We start from the raw sequence: 20,392 nt of genomic DNA on the forward strand, positions 1-20,392 counted from the left end.
CAACTATCGGCCACACTCTCCTCTCCAACACTCTGGCGTAGGCCTTTCCGAGGGAGGCTGAGGACTGTGATCCTGTAGTTGGAACACACCCTCCAGTCTCCCTTGTTTCTCAGAAAATAATACATAAGACCAATGTTCCTGTGCTGTACAGTATAAACACTCAATATTTAGTCAGGGCACCTTTTGCAGGAATTACTGCATCAAAGCAAAGGGATCAGTTTGTGGCCCTGCTGAGATGTTAAAGAAGCCCAGGTTGATTTATTAGTGCCCTTCAGCTTCCATCTATTGCTCGGCCTGGTGTCTCTGGTTTTCTTCTTGACAATACTCCTCAGATTCTCAATGGGATTTAGGTCTGCAGTCTACAGGCCAATGAAACACATTGATACTATGGCTATGAAAGCAGATATTGGTACTTTTGGAAGTGTGGACAGGTGCCAAATCCAGCAAAGGGAAGCATGAAGTGACCTAAATTCTCCTGTTAGACAGCTGTGCTGACTTTTGACTTGATAAGGCCCAGTTAACCAACACCAGCAGATGACACACCTCCCCAAATCATCACTTACTGTGGAAACTTCACACTGGATCTCAAGCAACTTAGGTTCTGCACTTCTTCATCCTTCCTTCAGATTGTGGGGTCTTGATTTCTAAATAAAACATAAAATTAACTTTCATTTGAAAAGAGGACTCTGGACCACTTAACCACAGTCCAGTCCTTTTTTCTTCTTTGTCTCTGGGTCAGTCAGTGGTTTAACACTAGGAATGGAAGACTTTTGTGTGTGGACTAACTCCAACTACAGAGTACACCTTGTAAATCTCCCCCGAACACTTTTTCCTTCCACTTGAGTGTCCATCATTATGCTTGTAGCAGCACTCAGTGAGCAACCAGCTTCTTTAACAAGTAGCTTTTGTGGGTTACCTTTGTTGTGGAGGGTGTCAGTGAATGTCTAGTGGACAACTGTGAAGCCAGCCATCTTCCCCATGAATGTGTAGGCCGATGATGTAATATTTCAGTAATGAAACTATATTTCTGAAGGTCTCATGTAATATTCAGACTTCCTGTGAAACTGGGCTTTGGATTTCATTAACTGCAAGCCGCAATCATCAAAATTAAAACAAATAAACATTTGAAATATATCACTCTGTGCATGATATTTCTAAACAAATATATGAGAATTTCACTTTTTGAACTGAGATAATAAAACAGATCAACTTTTCACTTCCATCCACCCTGGTCCTAATTGGTACAAGCTGTTGCGATGGAAAAAGACTTTATGCCTATCAGTATCATGCTTCTGGTGGTATTGTATTTATTCACTGGTGTAGGGAGAAAAAACCAAACCTCATTGTTTTTGAGTTTTTTTTATTTTCATTTTAAGTTTTAAAAGAAGTACCATGACAATACTGTAAAGTAATACTATGCTTTGTGACAAAAATCAGCATGTGATTCTAAGGGTACAATATCTGTAGATGGTTGTAAATAACTGCTTTATAAATTCTTCGATGATGGAAAAGCAAAAAAGACCAATTCGCCAGCTGATGAAGTCAGACATGATCAAAAGAAAGGACTGAAATCACTGTTTTTGTGAAACCGTCCCAACATCTCAGACACCAGTTGGTAATGTGTTTATAGAAATCCTCTGCAAGTAATGTGTTTGAGAGGCAAGAAATAAAGTGGTGGATAAAAGCTTCACAGTGCACTTACGAACGGGCTCCGTCTTGAAGGACTCGGTGTGGCTGCTTTCTCCTTCACCCTTGCCATTAATGGCTGATAGCTTCACCTCATAGCGGCTCTCTGGCTTCAGGCCCGTGATTGTCACTTCATTGATGAAGTCTGTTACAATATCAGAGATGGTGCAATTTCTGTTGAGAACACCTTGATCACTTTGATGAGCAGAACAATAAACAAATCCTCTGTTTCAACAATGCATGCATAATTAATTGGCGCACAGACAAATGCCGATTAGCCATGTTCAATTATTTTGTCAACGTCAAGGTTTTTATCAATGGCCAAATGTGCCACAGTCCAATAAAGAAAGCAAATAAGAAAACATTAATGAACATGATAGTTGAAATACAACTCTAATGAATGCCTTAAATTATTCGATTTAATGTAAAACATTTTTTAAATAAATAGTTCAATTTCTTAAATATGTAATTTCATAATTGCATTAGCCATTACAAATATTTCATTATTTATTTATATATTTAATTTAATACAGAAACAAGTATGTATGCTTTTAATTGTATGAGATTAATGTATAATCAATGATCAACATTAAAAAATTTAATTATATATTTTATTGACTTTTCAAATATTTAAATAGCAATTTCAGTTTCATTTGCCAAATCTATGCCAAATGTAATTCCAATTTAATTCTAATTCTATTTCAGTTTTTACAAATGTAAATATTTCTTTATTTTTTCACTTGTGGCACTTTTGGCTGTAATAACATATTCTGAGCTAATTCATTTTTAAACATTGTAGTTATTTCATGTCTAGCAGTTGATGGCATTTAACCATTACCATCTTATTTTCCTTCTTTATTCTAATTTATTTGGCATCTATTTACAAAACAATATTTGAATGTGGACCTTGACCTTGTAATATATTTGCACATTTTATATTAATTCCAATCCAAATTTTATTTGGACTTTAAAAAGGAATTATTTATTTATCTTACATTATTCATTGAAAATAACTAAATGTTATATTCAATTTCTAAGTAAAACAATGTTGCACAACGGTGTGAAATTATTAATGACAAAAAGTGACATAAAACCTATATCAATACCACCAGTTGTGTTTTAATATGTGCTTTTACCATCTTGGACCTCATAGACTTTCTGCATCCAGCCACCCCTGCCCTGCATTCTCCACTCAGCTCTGTACTTCAGAACAGGAACACCTCCAGTAGATTCAGGCTCTCCAAACTGGATCAGAACAGTGGTGGAGAAAGGCCTCACCTCATTGATGACTAAAGCTGATGGAACCTCTGTGGAGTGAGAAAATGTGGTTGATTTAACACGTGAAAATTCAAGATTTCACCACACCAGCTCCTTAATAACCGTTTGTCTCTTTACAGTGAGAAAAAGGTGCTCAAGACATCCAAATAGTACATATTATTTACAGAAATGAATTTCTTTCTGATTGGATATAATAAAGCTATGGCCCTTACTCTAAATGCTGCAAACACTTCAAATATGTTCACAAAATAAGGCAAAATGTAAAAAGCATTCTGGAGCCCAAATGCAAGTAAAAATTGTTCCTTTTCCCTGTTTATGCACAAGTTTGCTTCCAGGGCCATTTATCCAAGCTTAATTTTCTGCCATACCATCCCTCACCCCATCCTTTATACTGCATCTGCCAGAAACAGAATATGCATGTAGAAATGTATGCAGAAAAAGACCATAGTAGAAAGTAATGCTGTTAACCTTAATTATTGTTACAGAGTTTTGTAGAGTGAGGGTGGTGAGCATGTCAAAGTGCTAAAGTATTCTCAGTATTATGTCAGAAATGTCAGTTTAAAGTCCTCTACAGTTCATGTTCTGGTTACTCTAACTGTAATAGAGTTTACATCACAGACATCTGCTTTTGGCCATCTGATAGGGTTTTAAACCATTTGTTTCATAATGGTTATGTTTCGAGAATCAAATAAAAGCAACTACAAACCCCCAAGAAAAGTTGTAGGTCCCTTTGGGAGACATCTGGTTTAATTTATTAAAAATGTTACATTTCATCTGAGTTTAGAGAGATTTAAGTTTAATTCACTAAGAGTTTTGACTGTCCACTGTAGGCCCAAACAAAGCTTACATTTATCTCCTCCTTGCTGTAAGTGAATGCAGGAGTCTGCCTCTGCAAAATGCATTTGGTATTGGTAACGGATAACTGGTTACAGCTACACTTCTTGATGTAGTTTGTATTGACTTTACATAAGAATGAAACTGCAGCGAAAGAATCAGTTGTTACTGTTCAATATTTTGGCTAGGGCACATCCTTTTCCTCCCTCCTCCATATGTGCGGTACAAGATATGAGGATCAGCGGAATTTGTTTAAAATTCAACACAGCAACAGATTTTTACAAGGCTTTTTTGTTTTACTAATTTGTTAGATGTTAACCGCTGTGACAATGTGACATTTATGTTTTATTTTCTCGTATTATGGAGGTGTCTCTCCAGATGCAAGCCATGGCAAAGGTATGTTCAACCACCCCTTTCAATTAGATTTTTTGGCATAACTGTCAATTGTTTAGGTGCTTGCAATACCAAAATACATAAGAACAGTTAAAATTGTTAAACACTAATATTGCAAAGATGATATCCAAATTCAAAACTAATCCCTACTTTCAATGAATACCAGCGGTTTCAAAATGATTCAACCGTCTGAAAATTATTTTTCAGTACGCATTTAGGAATGCTGTGTCTTTCTGTGATGGTGACTGAAATATATCTAAAGAAACATCAGAATTTTCACTGCTGTCTGTTGCTGGCCATTTGTAGCAGCAGTCAGTTTATGTGCGGGGTTCCCCTGTGATGTCATAAAAGAGCGCAACAAAATTGCAAAGGAGTACTCTGGAAATGCCTTTTTAGTGAAATTTATGACATTCTATCTCAACAACTGTTCATTTTAGTGGCATGAATTTACTTTTTAAACATTTTATCAATGTTTCCTTTCTATAAATGTAATTGGATTTATCAGGAAAATTTTATATCACAGGGACTTTAAAGAAGCAGGCTTTTAAGAGACTTAAAAACTCTAGCCTAAGCTAAGATTGTGGGTACAATTAAAACCTTGGAATAAGTTGTGAATAATTCAGTGTTTCAGAAGTATGAAAATGTTTGAACAAATATACAGGCATTGGTTAAAAAAAAAGATTTATTTTAGCCCTCCTATAAAAATTAACTATCTGGGCTATGAGGTGCATAAGTAGCTGAAATGCTTTCTAAATTACAATCCTCCTTTGTTAAATTTACCAGGACAAAAAGTCATTGTTCACCACCCACTTCTCCATCCGTTATGGAGAAAATTACTTTATTAAAACTGTTTAACTAAATAAAAACAGTAATATCAGAGTTCTGGTGGCTTTGCAGGATTCCTACACTCTGATGTGAGCTGCCTCACTTTGATCTAGGAAGTAAAAAGGAACACTGTAATTACTGCGCAGGTTTCTGCCTAAAGTGAAAAATGTTTTTTTGTTCCCTAGTCATTCACTTCTGATGGTGGCTTAAAACCAGCCTTTTCTCTTTTCTGCTCATCTACTGGGGAAGGATACACTCAAATGATGGTGTAACATAATTAAATTGTACTTTCTCAGCATAGCATTCAAGATTTATTCCACACGGCACCAAGGGCTTTGATACAAAAAACAGATAATGTCGATAGATAATCTGATCTCTTTTTATCTAAATTTATCTTCTATCTAAACAAACACTGCTACTTTGTTTATTCTCATAATAGATGTTACAGCCAAATATATTCTAAAAAGCAGTATAAAATCTGTTTCACAGCCCAGAGCAAGACCACATCTAATGCACTACTCTGAGTATTTTAAGTTTACTTCAACTACAATGGTATTTAAATGTTTTAGAGCTATTCCTGAAATTTTCAATGCCACATGGTGTAAATAAGAGTGATATTTAAACCACAGCCTAGTCACTGACCAGCCTGAATAAGCAGGAACTCTTTGGATTCGGTGCCCATCTCATTTGAGGCAGTGCAGTTATAGCTTCCAAAATCATTTTCAGACTCGGGTGTAATCTGGAGGTGGGAGAAAAATAGAGCAGTAAACATACGAAGAACAGCAAGGCAAAACAGATCAACAAACATATGTGTCAAACACTATGAAGGTGACCTTTGGATTTGTCCATTAGAGTAGCCTATTTATATGTGTTGCTGTGAGCCTTCTTGCTGATGAATTATTCAGGGATTTGTTCACAATGAAGCTGGAAGAAACCCCCCCTCACTTCTAGTCTATGCTCATGAAATCTTGATGACAACGTGGTGGGGGGTCTGGGATATGTCTGTGTATGTGGAAAAACGTGTTGTATACATTATGTATGTTTACATTGCAAAGTGCTTGAAGTCAGTTTACCTGTAGGTAGCTGGATAAAGGAGTTCTGAAGATCTTGACGTTGGTGGTGTTTGAGTTTGGAAGCTGCAGTCCATCTCTCAGCCAAACAATTGACACATCGGTGGGAAAAGCCTTGACCTCACAGCTGATGTTGACTGGATTTCCCTCCCAGGTGTAAACTGCAACTGTTCCATGGATCTTAGGCGTATCTAGGAGTTAAGAACGTCTTTCATTAAACCTTTTAGCCAAACAGCGAGTGTGTGTATATTGTTTGTGTGTGTGTATATATATGTATATGTATATATATATATATATATATATATATATATATATATATATATATATACACACACACACACACACACACACACACACACGTAGGGGTTGGACAATGAAACTGAAACACCTGGTTTTAGACAACAATAATTTATTAGTATGGTGTAGGGCCTCCTTTTGCAGCCAATACAGCATCAATTTGTCTTGGGAATGACATATACAAGTCCTGCACAGTGGTCAGAGGGATTTTAAGCCATTCTTCCTGCAGGATAGTGGCCAGGTCACTACGTGATACTGGTGGAGGAAAACGTTTTCTGACTCGCTCCTCCAAAACACCCCAAAGTGGCTCAATAATATTTAGATCTGAAGACTGTGCAGGCCATGGGAGATGTTCAACTTCACTTTCATGTTCATCAAACCAATCTTTCACCAGTCTTGCTGTGTGTATTGGTGCATTGTCATCCTGATACACGGCACCACCTTCAGGATACAATGTTTGAACCATTGGATGCACATGGTCCTCAAGAATGGTTCGGTAGTCCTTGGCAGTGACGCGCCCATCTAGCACAAGTATTGGGCCAAGGGAATGCCATGATATGGCAGCTCAAACCATCACTGATCAACCCCCATGCTTCACTCTGGGCATGCAACAGTCTGGGTGGTACACTTCTTTGGGGCTTCTCCACACCATAACTCTCCCGGATGTGGGGAAAACAGTAAAAGTGGACTCATCAGAGAACAATACATGTTTCACATTGTCCACAGCCCAAGATTTGCGCTCCTTGCACCATTGAAACCGACGTGTGGCATTGGCATGAGTGACCAAAGGTTTGGCTATAGCAGCCCGGCCGTGTATATTGACCCTGTGGAGCTCCCGACGGACAGTTCTGGTGGAAACAGGAGAGTTGAGGTGCACATTTAATTCTACCGTGATTTTGGGCAACCGTGGTTTTATGTTTTTTGGATACAATCCGGGTTAGCACCCAAACATCCCTTTCAGACAGCTTCCTCTTGCATCCACAGTTAATCCTGTTGGATGTGGTTCGTCCATCTTGGTGGTAGGCTGACATTACCCTGGATACCGTGGCTCTTGATACATCACAAAGACTTGCTGTCTTGGTCACAGATGCGCCTGCAAGACGTGCACCAACAATTTGTTCTCTTTTGAACTCTGGTATGTCACCCATAATGTTGTGTGCGTTTCAATATTTTGAGCAAAACTGTGCTCTTACCCTGCTAATTGAACCTTCACACTCTGCTCTTACTGGTGCAATGTGCAATCAATGAAGACTGGCTACCAGGCTGGTCCAATTTAGCCATGAAACCTCCCACACTAAAATGACAAGTGTTTCAGTTTCATTGTCCAACCCCTGTATGTGCGGACACTCTTGGGATTTTTAACACCAGGGCAATGATCCTAACTGCACATCAAAACTGGTATAGGAACAGATAAAGACAGCATCTGGAGCTTCTGGAATGGCCCTGACCTCAACCCTGCTGAAAACGTATAGGCTATGGTTAAAAGTCAGGTCTGTGTCAGGATAATAACCCCATTAAATTAACTACCATTTATGAGAAGAAATATTTTCTTTGAAGCTTGCCGATAGCTACAAAAAGGTTGTGGTCAAGCTGCAACTTGCTAAGAAATATGTAACCAATTCTTAGTAAGAGTGTATCCATATATTTGAGACTGTAAACATGTTTTTGACCCTGCGTGAATTAAAGATACCACATTCTTTACAGTCTATCCTTAGAGTTGTTTGTTGTCTAATCATTTCAAATTGGAAAATAGAACAGTTTAAGTACACTGCTCAAAAAACTTTAAGGAACACTTAAGATCTCAGCTTTGGATAAAAAATCATGCAGGATATCCATAGGAACAAAAGGATGTCACATTGTTTAAATGAAAATTGAAATGATCAATCCACAGAGGACTTAATCCAGTTACAGAGAAATTTAAACTGACAAACGGATGCAGCAGGCTAGCCCAATTTGCTGAAATCTCATTGCAGCAGCTCTAAATGGTACTCAGCAGTTTGTATGGCCCCCATGTGCTTGTATACATTCCTGACCAAGTCAGGGAATACTCCTTATGAGAAGACAGATGGTGTCCTGGGGTATATCTTCCCAAATTCGGACAGGACATCCCTGAACTCCTGGACAATCTGAGGTGAAACCTGGTGGCATCGGATGAACCTAAACATGATGTCCCAGAGAAAACTACTGAAAAGCAGTCAAAAATATGAGGAGGGAAAAAATGTCTGTGGCCTCACCCTGCAAAACCGTTCCTGTTTTTGGGGTTGTCTCGTTGTTGCCCCTTTAGTGCACCAGTTGTTAATTTATATACGGTACTCCAAAACAGCTCACACTGATTAACAACCCCCTCTACTACTTAACTGACCCAATCAATATTTCAGAGGTTAAACTGACCTGATATTATTCTCTGATTAAAAAGTATTCCTTTATTTTTTGAGCAATGTACATAATTAAAAGCCAAAAAGGTCCGTTACATTAATGTTCATAATGACAGCAAGTACACGTAAAACTAACCCTGCGGAACTATACTTATTTTTCAGACAACCTAAAGACCATGAAATACTCACAGCGAACCTCCAGATAAGCAGTTTGTTCATCCTCTCCAATGGCACTGCGTGCTGTGCAGAGATACTGACCAGCATCTGTATACTTGACATACTTCAGAGTGAGGGAGGACACACGAGCATCACTCCTTACTACTACATTCCCATCTGGGCTCTAAATAGTGGCAGAAAAAGGTTTGGTGTAAGGGGAAAAACAATACCACATCATTAATAGCCATCTTGTATCGTCAGATTGAACAATTTTGCAGAATGATGTTTAAAACCTGAAATAAAAAAAGAAAAGTAAGCCAGCCTTTAATAAAAAGAGAGGACATCAACTTAACATAACAGGCAAACAGTGCCAAAGACGTGGAAACATAAGGACGCTGATGACAAGGCAGGGGAGCTGATAAATATTTGATGGAACACAGCATTAAGAACCATCTAGAACTTTTCACGTGGCAGCTTTACTAGCTTGTGAAATATGCTGATGCACAGCTGGAAACAGGATGTTCAAAGCTCGCACTTTTACACTAAAGCTGCTGGGCGTATTTGCATCATCATGCTTTCGGCCAATTACTCATTTGTTTCCCATCTGCTTACATCATTTGTGACGTTTCAGGTGTATTAGCAGGCAATGATGTGCATACATTTATCCAGCATTTACTCTTGTTTTAGTGATGAAGAGAACATAGAGACACGCAGCATTTGAAACCATGACAGTTACAGCAGAAAGTGCCCTAATGAAATGTTGAGTTGTGAACTCCATTCCCCAGAAAACCTGGTGAAAAGAACTTGATCTGTGCATTTGCATCATACGCTGCTTCCCAGCCAACAGACGTGTGTTGTTGTGGTTGTTATCATGCGACATTAAAACTGCCTGAGTTTTAGGTTTATGCTTTCAATGAGGCACTTTTCATTAAAGGATCAAGCAAATTAACTCATCGCACAACCTGATGACATCCTATATATAATTAGGTCAAACCTACCAAACCTAAATATTTTTTTTTAAATTTGGAATATGATACCGTACACATTTATACAATAACTTTGAGCATTTGTTCCTTTAGCAATGTGCTGGAAATGAATGTCTAAGCATCTCTTATGGTTGCCTTCATGGCTTTGATCCAAATTGAAAACAAAACAATGGCAGAATGCTTTTACATAGACTGAATTAGGGCCCTGCCTGGGAAGCGATTTAAGAGAAACAGTGTTAGTTTGTATTCAAATTGAACACACAAAGCATGTCTAGGGCATTTATTATGCATAGCGGGTAGCGGGAGCAGAGGGACACTTACATAACACACACTACCCTTTTATTCTGACCCTGTACAGATAGCTATCTCACTCGACCCCCCTGGTGCTGTTTTTAACTGCTGCATTTGTGCAACATGCCACACTGCATAGAAGCATTAGGGCCTACTTAAAGCTTTATGTATTTAGGGTTTCTTGAGATGAAAGCCTCTGATATAATTTCTCTAACTGCAAAGAAGCAAATTGAAATCCCAAAAATTACACTTATCCATATCAGTATACTAAAATATTATCAAAAATCTCATTTATTTCAGTAATTCATTCAAAAAGTGAAACTTATACTGTATAAGTATACATATATATATAGAATGAAACATTTAAAGCGCTCCTATTAATTGTGATAATTGTATTTCAGAGTAAATGAAAAGCTAAGATTTAGTTCACACGATGCAACCCAAGTATATTGATTGAAAGTTTAGTGGAAGAAAAAAGTCAAGTAGAAAAAGGTGCCCAGTCTTCAGTATTATGAAGGAAAGTCAGTTCAACAGTTTGGGGGAGATTCACAAGGCACAAGAAAAAAGATTGGACTGTTGCTTAATGGTCTAAAGACTTTTTTCATGTGAAAGGTAATTATGCATATCCCCTGGAAATCAAGCTCCCACAGTCTGGAGGAGGAGTGGAGAGGCATAGAATCCAAGTTGCTACCTGAGTTCAGGTACAAAGTTTTCAGTCAGTGAGGGTTTGGGGAGTCATGCCGCCAGCTGGTATTGTTCCACTGTGCTTGATCAAGTCTAACTTCAGCACAGCTTTCTACTAAGGAAATGTTTCCCTCTGCTCATACGTGTTATGAAGATCCTGCCACACTGCCAAAAGTACCAACACCTGGTTGGACACCATTGTATCACTGTTCTTTAGCTGCCAGATAATGTGCCCGACCTAAACCCTATAGCAAATTAGCTTCCGAAACTTTGAAACTGAAAGTACTTGTGGGCCACAAATGTTCGATTTTCTTTTTTTAAATTAAAAACGAAAGAAAAACTTTAATGGTTTTTCCTTTTCCTTTTTAACCCCCCAATAATAAACTAACCAAGGAATATTTCACTTACAGGAACAAAATTGTTTAGAAAGGCAAAGTGTAGATCACCTTAGATCTAAAGAATAAAACAGGTCTTAATTGCTTTTCCTCATCTATTCTCAGTAGCAACCACGGGACATGGGCCACTCTTTCTTCAACAACTTGCCGTATTTGGCCAAGTTTAATCAAGCCCAACTCAAAAGCCTGCTTTTGAGTAAAAGCTGCTGACTGTTTGTGGTGCTATTTGATTTTAAAGCGACAATATTAAAAGATAAACGCTTTGTGTTGTACCTAACATTTTCCGTTTTGAACATAGTTTAATTGATATGAATCTTTTTTGAAATGCCTTTTTTAATTTTATTTTGAATTACACCAGTGGAAATCTTGGCATAAATAACTTCAGCATCAACTGCCAGTGCTGGCCAGCTAAATCTGTAACATGTTTGAATTGAGGTTGTGGGTCACACAAAATATTTCATGGCACACACTTTGAACCCATAGGGAATATCTGGGGTCAACAGCAATCGTTTAACTGAGACAAATTAGTTATGTAATATCCTAATTAAATTTTCTGAGAAACAGAGTTTTTAGTATTTATTAGCTGTAAGCCACATTAATCATGATTAACAGTAATAATTCAATATATCACTGTGTCTAATAAATCTTTATTGTACTGTATATGTTTCACTTTTTCAAGTGAACTACTGAAATAAATTTACTTTTTCATATCATTGTCTTGAGATGTTGTATGAATTGCAAAAAGCTTTTTAATGTTTATATAAAATCTTGTTCTAAAACAGAAGAGGAAAAAAACAAGAATTTTAGCATGCTTCACTAATAAAGCCAAACTGACAGCAGAGTATGTCGAGAAACTCTTCTTCGCAAACAGAAGAGCAAGTTTGAGGAACCTCAGAGCATAAAATTGACACCACATACAGGACAAGTTAAACTCATGTCTTATCAAATATAAAATAGCCCAGAATACAAATGTACCTTCTCCTGCACAGCTTATTAAATTAACACACTCAGTATTCTCCAAGTGCTCCACGCTCCCCCCTGTGTGATTTGTAATTGGATGTCTTGCAGAGAGACACACTGATCAACCCAGAGCACAGGTGAACTGAAAAAGCATATCACTATGTCAGAAAAGGAAAATTATTATTGCCTCATCCATTAATGTAATCCAGAGAGTTCATGACCAGAAACCACATGTGCTGCAAATACGCTGCTGGAAAGTCATTTGCCAGACCAGATTTGACTAAAATAAGCTTTATATAGAAATATATATGTACATATAAATAAGCATGATATAATTTATTGTGTATGTGTTTCTGGAAGAGATCGTTTTTCTTAAAGCCAAACCTAAATTATTATATAACTAGGGAGCTTTTTCTTAATGTTTTTTTTAGAATAATCACCTTATCATGGATCCAGATGGCCAGGATGAGTCATTATTTTTATACTGGAAAGAAAATGTTTCAGACACTTCTTCCACAACTTTTTATTGTTGACCCAAACATGTTCAGACACTTGGCAAATTACCAAGCAATCACTCCTAACATGTGCTTGAAAAGGGAACAACCCCCCCCATCCGTTGTGAGCAGTTACTGTAAATATTTAAAAGTTGAACATATCAGCTGATGACAGTGTTACATATTGATGTCTGACCTGACAGGATATTGGCTTTTTTTTTGGAAACTCTGAGCATTACAACATATAAATTCTCAAGACTATTAAATTCTCTTCATCTAAAACATTTCTTTCGATTCGCAAATAAGACTATTTCAGGACACAAAAGAATCTGATTGTACAGCCATGATGTGAAAAAAATGATAAATAACAAGGGTAACCTAAAATCAATTATTTCACATAAAGCAGAGGATCAGTGATTCACTTTGTCAGAACCCATTGTAAAACAAAAACATGAATCTGAACAAGTTCTTTTAATTTCACTCAGCGCTGCTCACAGACCGAGATTTTCTTACCAATTTTCCCACATACGTTGAACAAATATTTGGTACTCAAGTAAGTTGGAGAAAAGCTTTAGTGGGCAGCTCCTTAGTTGCTGGCAGTCCTTTGTTCTGATACTCCGCTGCTGCACATAGACTTTTCAACTTTTTCTACCCAAAAAAGTTAAACTATCTACCAAATATGGATGTCACTAATACTTTTGGAAGATGTAAAGACCAATAGATTGAGGACAGTAGTAACTAAAGATATACATTAAAAGGAAAAAGATGTGGGAAAAAAGTTAGCTCTGGATCATACATTTCTGAGAAAAGTTACTGAAAAATCTACTTAGAAATCAAGCATTACATTAATCAAATATACCTGAAGAAAACTGTGTTGAGGATTCTTGATTAAGTAGGACAAGTCACAGGTGTGGAGAAAAATACATGCTAAATAAGGGTGCCTTGGAAGAGTATTCGCATCCCTTTAACTTTTAAACATTTTATAATGTTACAACCACAAACCTTAATGTATTTTAGTAGGATTTGATGTAACAGACCACCACGCAGATATAGTTTTCCTACTATGTCACAATTTTGTATAAGTAGTTTTAAATTTTTACTTTTATTTTGTTTTACAAATATCTGAACAGGTTTTCTATCACTTGTTCCCTGTATTTAGCTTTAGTCCAACCAGCTTCCATATCCTTGCTGGGGAAAAAAACACCCCCACAGCATGATGCTGCTACCACTATGTTTTATCATGGGGATATTGTGGTCAGGGTGATGTTTTGATATTTTTCTTTCCCATATAGCATTTTGCATATATGCCAAAAAGTATTTCACATGTTTTCTGTGCATCTTACATGACTTGTAGAAAACAGCATTTTAGATTTTTTTGGGAAACAAAAAAGGTAAAACCAAATATAATTTCTATGCCAGTTCACAATTATGTGCTGGACTGTGTTGGGCTATCACATACAGTCTGAAGAAAACATATTGAAGTTTAAGGTTGTAACAAAACTAAATGTGAAAGGGTTAAAGTGGTATAAATACTTTTGCAAAGCACTGGATGGCTACAAAAGTTCAGGTCAAACTGGTAGAAGTGAAGCCGAAAAGGATAGAATTCCACTAGCCCATTTTCCTACTGGATCATTCTCAGCGTTTTATTCTCTCATTGACCCTTCATTTGATCAAGAATTTTGATCTGCATCCATTCGGAATTGAATTAGACTTCCCTGACATGAATGATGGATGGGTGGAGGAAAAAGCCATGCATTTAGAATACCTTGTGTTGCTCAGGCCGAGTCCATGATGCCTGCAGAGGACAGAGAAACAACAGACAGAAGGCAAAGCAATTCTTAGAAAGTAATCCTCGTCCTCTCAAGAATGGGATGCTGCACATTGCATGCAAGTATTAGAAGTCCAGATGATTTACCTTGCATCCAAATTGCCTGGTATGAATATCTGATTTCATTAAAGCCTTCAGCTGCTTTAAGAAAGTACTTTTTATCGTTCATGGAAAGCATGTGAGAAATCTTTTAACTGTTGATTTTGGTGAAATTTTACAATGCTTTCTGGACTACACACCAAAAAAAGGATAGGTCTATTGGCTTCATGACGCATAAATTCTTCCAGATAAGAAAGTTCTTGGTTTATCAGGAGGATGTGATTCAATTACAAGGCAACAACAGAGATAGGCCAGTCTTCTTTGGTAAAGGCGATACAGCAATTATTGAATCGCAATCCATTTTACTCCAGGCCTGCTGTGTTTGTTAGAAAGCCTTTCTGCGCATCGGTTAGCAGTCTTGTCATTTAAGTCACTGAACAACACTTCTGGCTTTTTCAATAAGCGAAGAAGGATTGAAAAAGGCAATTTTGTTGAAGCTCTTCAATAAAATAAATCTTTGCCTGCAAGAGTTCTGCAAGTAGCATTTTTCTTCTCTGGTAAAAATCATTGTGCTCTAAGAACAAAAAGGATGACAGTTGTCTCTGTCAGGTATTTAAGCTTTAAAATGTATTTTTTGTTGTTGTAAATGATACAATTAAAAATGAAATACAAAATTGCTGTTTTAGAAGTTTTTCTTTGACTATATCTCTATATTGGTTACAAGTCTTATACATAATTTAAAGAAATGCTGCTCAGTTCTTATGTAGACATCTTTTGAAAATTAAATATAGTCTAATATAGTTGTTTAAAAAGCACATTTGTTTTGAGATTCGGCTACATGGGTCTGAACATCTCACAGTTTTCAACAGTTATGGGTAAAACGCTCAAATATCTATAATACTGTTCTTACAGTTTTAAGTGCTTTTGAAGTGATGCCAGATAAAGTGCTGCAGTGACCATTGATTTCTCCAGCTGAGTGGAGTAGTAGTGCTCCTCCTCTCCCCACTCTGTTGCTGCATACTGCCAGTCAGCTGGCTGACAAAAATATATATACCACATTTTTCTTCTTTTCACAACTATAGACACATTTGAACAATCATGGAGTGGAAATTAGGCACACCACCCAGCACTCTTAAGGTAATTATGTTCTGAAACTACAGACAAGCTACATGTCTGTTAAGCAGTGGACTGCAGACACCTCAACTAATTAACCAGCTAATATGTGCTTCTTGTACTTGTGTTCAAACAGCAAAAGCTATAATATACTGTACAAAACTACTACCAAATTTATATTAATGCTTTATGTCTATGTATGTATTCATTTTTTTTGTTTGTTTTGTTTTAATCCATGTATTAAAATCAAGGTAACATTTATGTTATCACAGGGTTCCATAGTACACTTTGCATTAGTTGCACTGGAGCAGCTTACTTTGAATTTCTGATGTGTCAAGCATATTGTTTGAAGCTTTTCTGCAAGTGGTGATGAATAAATTTAACAAACTTAACTAGTTCTGTTTAATAAATAAAGAAATATGTAAGGTGTTAATGACAGTCTGCAGGAGGAATAACCAAAGACCCAGTATTGAGACTGTTCTGCTTTTCCAGGATATTTTTCCAGGATCTTGTGAGCTATTTTAATGGATAAACAATTTGACAATGTTCAGAATCGAATTGTAAAGTTATTTTTGTGAAGGTGTAATGAAAGATGCTTTTGACAAACTAAAAACAGCCTTGAACCGCTTCGGGCAGAAAAACCTTGGTATCAATATTCTGACAGACCCGCTCTACAATTCTGGTCGTCCAATAAAAAAATGAAAACAGCTGGCTAACAGACAAACCAGACCATTCTCAAAATTGTTTGCATCCGCCTAAAAGGTAACTGACTTAGCATTGGCTGCAGGCGGAGCTAGTGGAGTCGACAGGTGACAGTTTCTTTCTGCAGGTGGAACAGAGAGAAAAACATTCACACCCAGGAAAAGACAAGAAATGTTGGGTGCGCCAGTCGCTGGTGACTTTAACAAAGGTAATCTGACCCACGAACTTCCCAAATACAGACAGTTTATAAAATGTCCGACCAGAGAGGACAACATTCTGGATCACTGTTACACCACCATCAGAGACGCTTATCACGCCGTCCCACGTGCTGCACTGGGCCAATCCGACCACATCATGGTCCACCTGATTCCTGCATACAGGCAGAAACTAAAGCTCTGCAAACCTGTTGTGAGGGCGACAAGGAAGTGGAGCAGTGAGGCTGTGGAGAATCTCCAGGCGTGTTTAGGCTGTACAGACTGGGATATGTTCAGGACTACTACCAACAGTCTGGACGAGTACACAGAGGCTGTGACTTCCTACATCAGCTTCTGTGAGGACAGCTGTGTACCATCATGCACCAGGGTGAGTTACAACAACGACAAACCCTGGTTCACAGCTAAACTCAGAAGGTTAAGACTGGATAAGGAAGAGGCCTTCAGGAGTGGGGACAAAGACATATACAGAGAGGCCAAGTACAAGTTTGGCAAGGCAGTGAAAGAGGCCAAACGACTGTACTCTGAGAAGCTCCAAATCCAGTTCTCAGCCAACGACTCTGCGTCTGTCTGGAAAGGGCTCAAGCAAATCACCAACTACAAGCCGAAAGCCCCCCACTCCATCAACGACCGACGCCTCGCCAACGACCTGAACGAGTTCTACTGCCGCTTTGAAAGACAAAGGGACAGTCCTGCAACCATCTCCCACGACGCCCCCCAACAGCTGCAGCCACAATCCACCACCCCCACCTCCCCAACCTCAAGAGGGGCCTTGGCACCTCCAACCCCCACCAGCCCCCTACCCACGCCGAGGACGGCTCTTTCCATCCAGGAGAGGGACGTCAACAAACTCTTCAGGAGACAGAACCCCCGGAAAGCTGCTGGTCCGGATTCTGTCTCACCAGCCAGCCTGAAGCACTGCGCTGATCAGCTGTCTCCAGTCTTCACAGACATTTTTAACACCTCACTGGAGACATGTCATGTGCCAGCCTGCTTCAAGTCCTCCACCATCGTCCCTGTTCCCAAGAAGCCAAGGACCACAGGGCTTAATGACTTCAGACCCGTCGCCCTGACCTCTGTGGTGATGAAGTCCTTTGAGCGTCTTGTGCTCTCACACCTAAAAGACATCACCGACCCCCTCCTGGACCCCCTGCAGTTTGCCTACAGAGCCAACAGGTCTGTAGATGATGCAGTCAACCTAGCCCTTCACTTCATCCTCCGGCACCTGGACTCCACAGGAACCTATGCCAGGATCCTGTTTGTGGATTTCAGCTCTGCCTTCAACACCATCGTCCCAGCTCTGCTCCAGGAGAAGCTCTCCCAGCTGAGTGTGCCCGACTCCACCTGCAGGTGGATCACTGACTTCCTGTCTGACAGGAAGCAGCGCGTGAGGCTGGGGAAGCACGTCTCTGACTCCCTGACCATCAGCACCGGTTCCCCCCAAGGCTGTGTTCTCTCTCCTCTGCTCTTCTCCCTGTACACCAACAGCTGCACCTCCAGTCACCAGTCTGTCAAGCTTCTGAAGTTTGCGGACGACACCACCCTGATCGGACTCATCTCTGATGGTGACGAGTCCGCGTACAGATGGGAAGTGGACCATCTGTTGGACTGGTGCAGCCAGAACAGCCTTGAGCTCAACGCTCTAAAGACAGTGGAGATGGTTGTGAACTTCAGGCAGAACCCAGCCCCACCTGCCCCCATCACCCTCTGTGACTCCACAATTGACACTGTGGAATCTTTCCGCTTCCTGGGAACCATCATCTCCCAGGATCTCAAGTGGGAGCCAAACATCAGCTCCCTCATCAAGAAAGCCCAGCAGAGGATGTTCTTCCTGCGGCAGCTGAAGAAATTCAACCTGCCAAAGACTATGATGGTGCACTTCTACACAGCCATCATTGAGTCCATCCTCACCTCCTCCATCACCATCTGGTACGCCGCTGCTACAGCCAAGGATAAGGGCAGGCTGCAGCGTGTCATTCGGTCTGCTGAGAAGGTGATTGGCTGCAGTCTACTGTCGCTCCAAGAACTGTACACCTCCAGGACCCTGAAGCGGGCAGGGAAGATTCTGGCTGATCCCTCCCACCCCGGTCACAGACTCTTTGAGACTCTCCCCTCTGGCAGGAGGCTGCGGTCCATACGGACCAAAACCTCACGCCACAAGAACAGTTTTTTCCCATCTGCCACCAGCCTGGTTAACAAAGCCCGGAAACCACCCTGACATTCCCCCTTTCCCCCACACCCCCCCTTTTTTTGCTGACAGGACACCTGTAACCTGTAACTCTATGCGTTACATTAACGCTCAGCTTGGACTCCTGCTTTACTTGCACAATGATCACCTGCACTGTTGTATTGCTCTTGCATCTTATACTGCTCTATATTTACTCTCACTCACTTAAAACTGTGCACTTATATTTATATTATATTGTAGATATGTTTGTACTGTTTAATTTGTACTGTATTGCACCGACTACGCCAAAACAAATTCCTTGTATGTCCAAAAACGTACTTGGCAATAAAGCTTTTCTGATTCTGATTCTGATTCTGATTCTAACAAAAAAAGGTCACTTTGTCCTATGTGCAACAAATATGAACTCTGGAGCCCTGCATAAAAGCCAATATTATAACCCTAATTATTAATGTGCTTGTTTTTTGCAGGTGTATAAATAATTGAACTTTTCTATTTTAAATTGTACCAATTAGATGATATTATAGGTTATTTTTTTGTTTTACATTTTTGTGTTGATACAGTGACACATATTACAGTGTATTATATATGCTAAAATCTAGATATAACATCCAGGATTGTCAGCATCATCATACTTGTCTCATATCCACCCAACATAATATAGTTATTTTACATCACAGTAGATGAAGTCTCGGAACAGCACAGACTTTTAAGCCAATGTAGACAACATGCGACATCCAATTAAAAACACACAACACTGAAAAACTCCATGAGACAGGAACCTTTAAGGACAGCATGCTTTGTGGTGATGCTGATGAGAAAATGTTAAGTATGTCAATGAGATGTGATGGCCAACAAATCGAAAAAAAAACAACCATTATTTAAATGCAGCAAGCAGTGATGAACAGCTATTTCATCAGGTGCAGCAGCAAGAAAATGTAAGAGAAAATGGAAGCAATCTTCTGAAATAATAATGAGGCAAAACAGTGAATCAAACCATCAATATTTACATCTAAAAAGAACTTCTGCATCATCTTTATTGCCTCAGCTGAATGCTTTTAGAAGGCTTATGGCATGTTTAAATTCAGTCGACTTACATTAGCTAATTATCTAATATCCTGGATGATCAGCATTCTTTCTCAGTGCCAAGATAAAAAAGTAAAACTTTAAATACTTATTAGCAGAGCTTTATGCAAATCTGACGATCATTAAGTAGAGCAGTTGGTTGCATATCATCTGAGTACCATGAAATAGCAGTGGCCCAATTAAAACAAGCAACTCAACAGTGTGGAACATCACCGCTTCATCGGCAAACGTAGTAAGTGAGCTGACGAGCACCGCTATCATATCAGTGACAGGTGTTTATCTGAGACAAAAAGGACAATGAACAACCTCAGATGGGAGCACGCAAGAGAGAAGACACCTACCACAATCACTTCTCAGAGCAAACAGCAAGAACAATGTGCTGCTGGCACCCATGAGAGCTTTCATTTTTTCCAGCCCATTGTTATTCTCTTCCACAGACAATAATCCTCCCTCTGTTCTGACTTAAACTGTAATGTCAGCATGAAGAAGCAAATACAAAATGG

The 20,392-nt window shown here is 39.0% G+C and overlaps 1 protein-coding gene across 14 annotated transcripts in view; it reads right to left on the reverse strand.

Annotated features, from left to right (window-relative positions):
* The window catches only part of ncam1b (neural cell adhesion molecule 1b), a 134,575-nt gene that overhangs the window by 20,912 nt on the left and 93,271 nt on the right, over positions 1–20,392 (reverse strand). For 12 of the 14 annotated variants that reach the window (XM_047390643.1, XM_047390641.1, XM_047390635.1 and 9 more), the window contains 6 exons: positions 14,490–14,519; positions 8,948–9,098; positions 6,090–6,277; positions 5,659–5,755; positions 2,823–2,993; positions 1,703–1,831 (listed from right to left, as the gene is read on the reverse strand). In XM_047390643.1, the coding sequence (XP_047246599.1) occupies positions 1,703–1,831; positions 2,823–2,993; positions 5,659–5,755; positions 6,090–6,277; positions 8,948–9,098; positions 14,490–14,519 (766 nt within the window). The remainder of the gene's footprint in view (positions 1–1,702; positions 1,832–2,822; positions 2,994–5,658; positions 5,756–6,089; positions 6,278–8,947; positions 9,099–14,489; positions 14,520–20,392) is intronic. The other 2 variants (XM_047390642.1, XM_047390640.1) reach the window with 1 other exon arrangement.

This window comes from Girardinichthys multiradiatus, chromosome 18 (assembly GCF_021462225.1).
Source record: "Girardinichthys multiradiatus isolate DD_20200921_A chromosome 18, DD_fGirMul_XY1, whole genome shotgun sequence".
Taxonomy (NCBI): Eukaryota; Metazoa; Chordata; class Actinopteri; order Cyprinodontiformes; family Goodeidae; genus Girardinichthys; species Girardinichthys multiradiatus.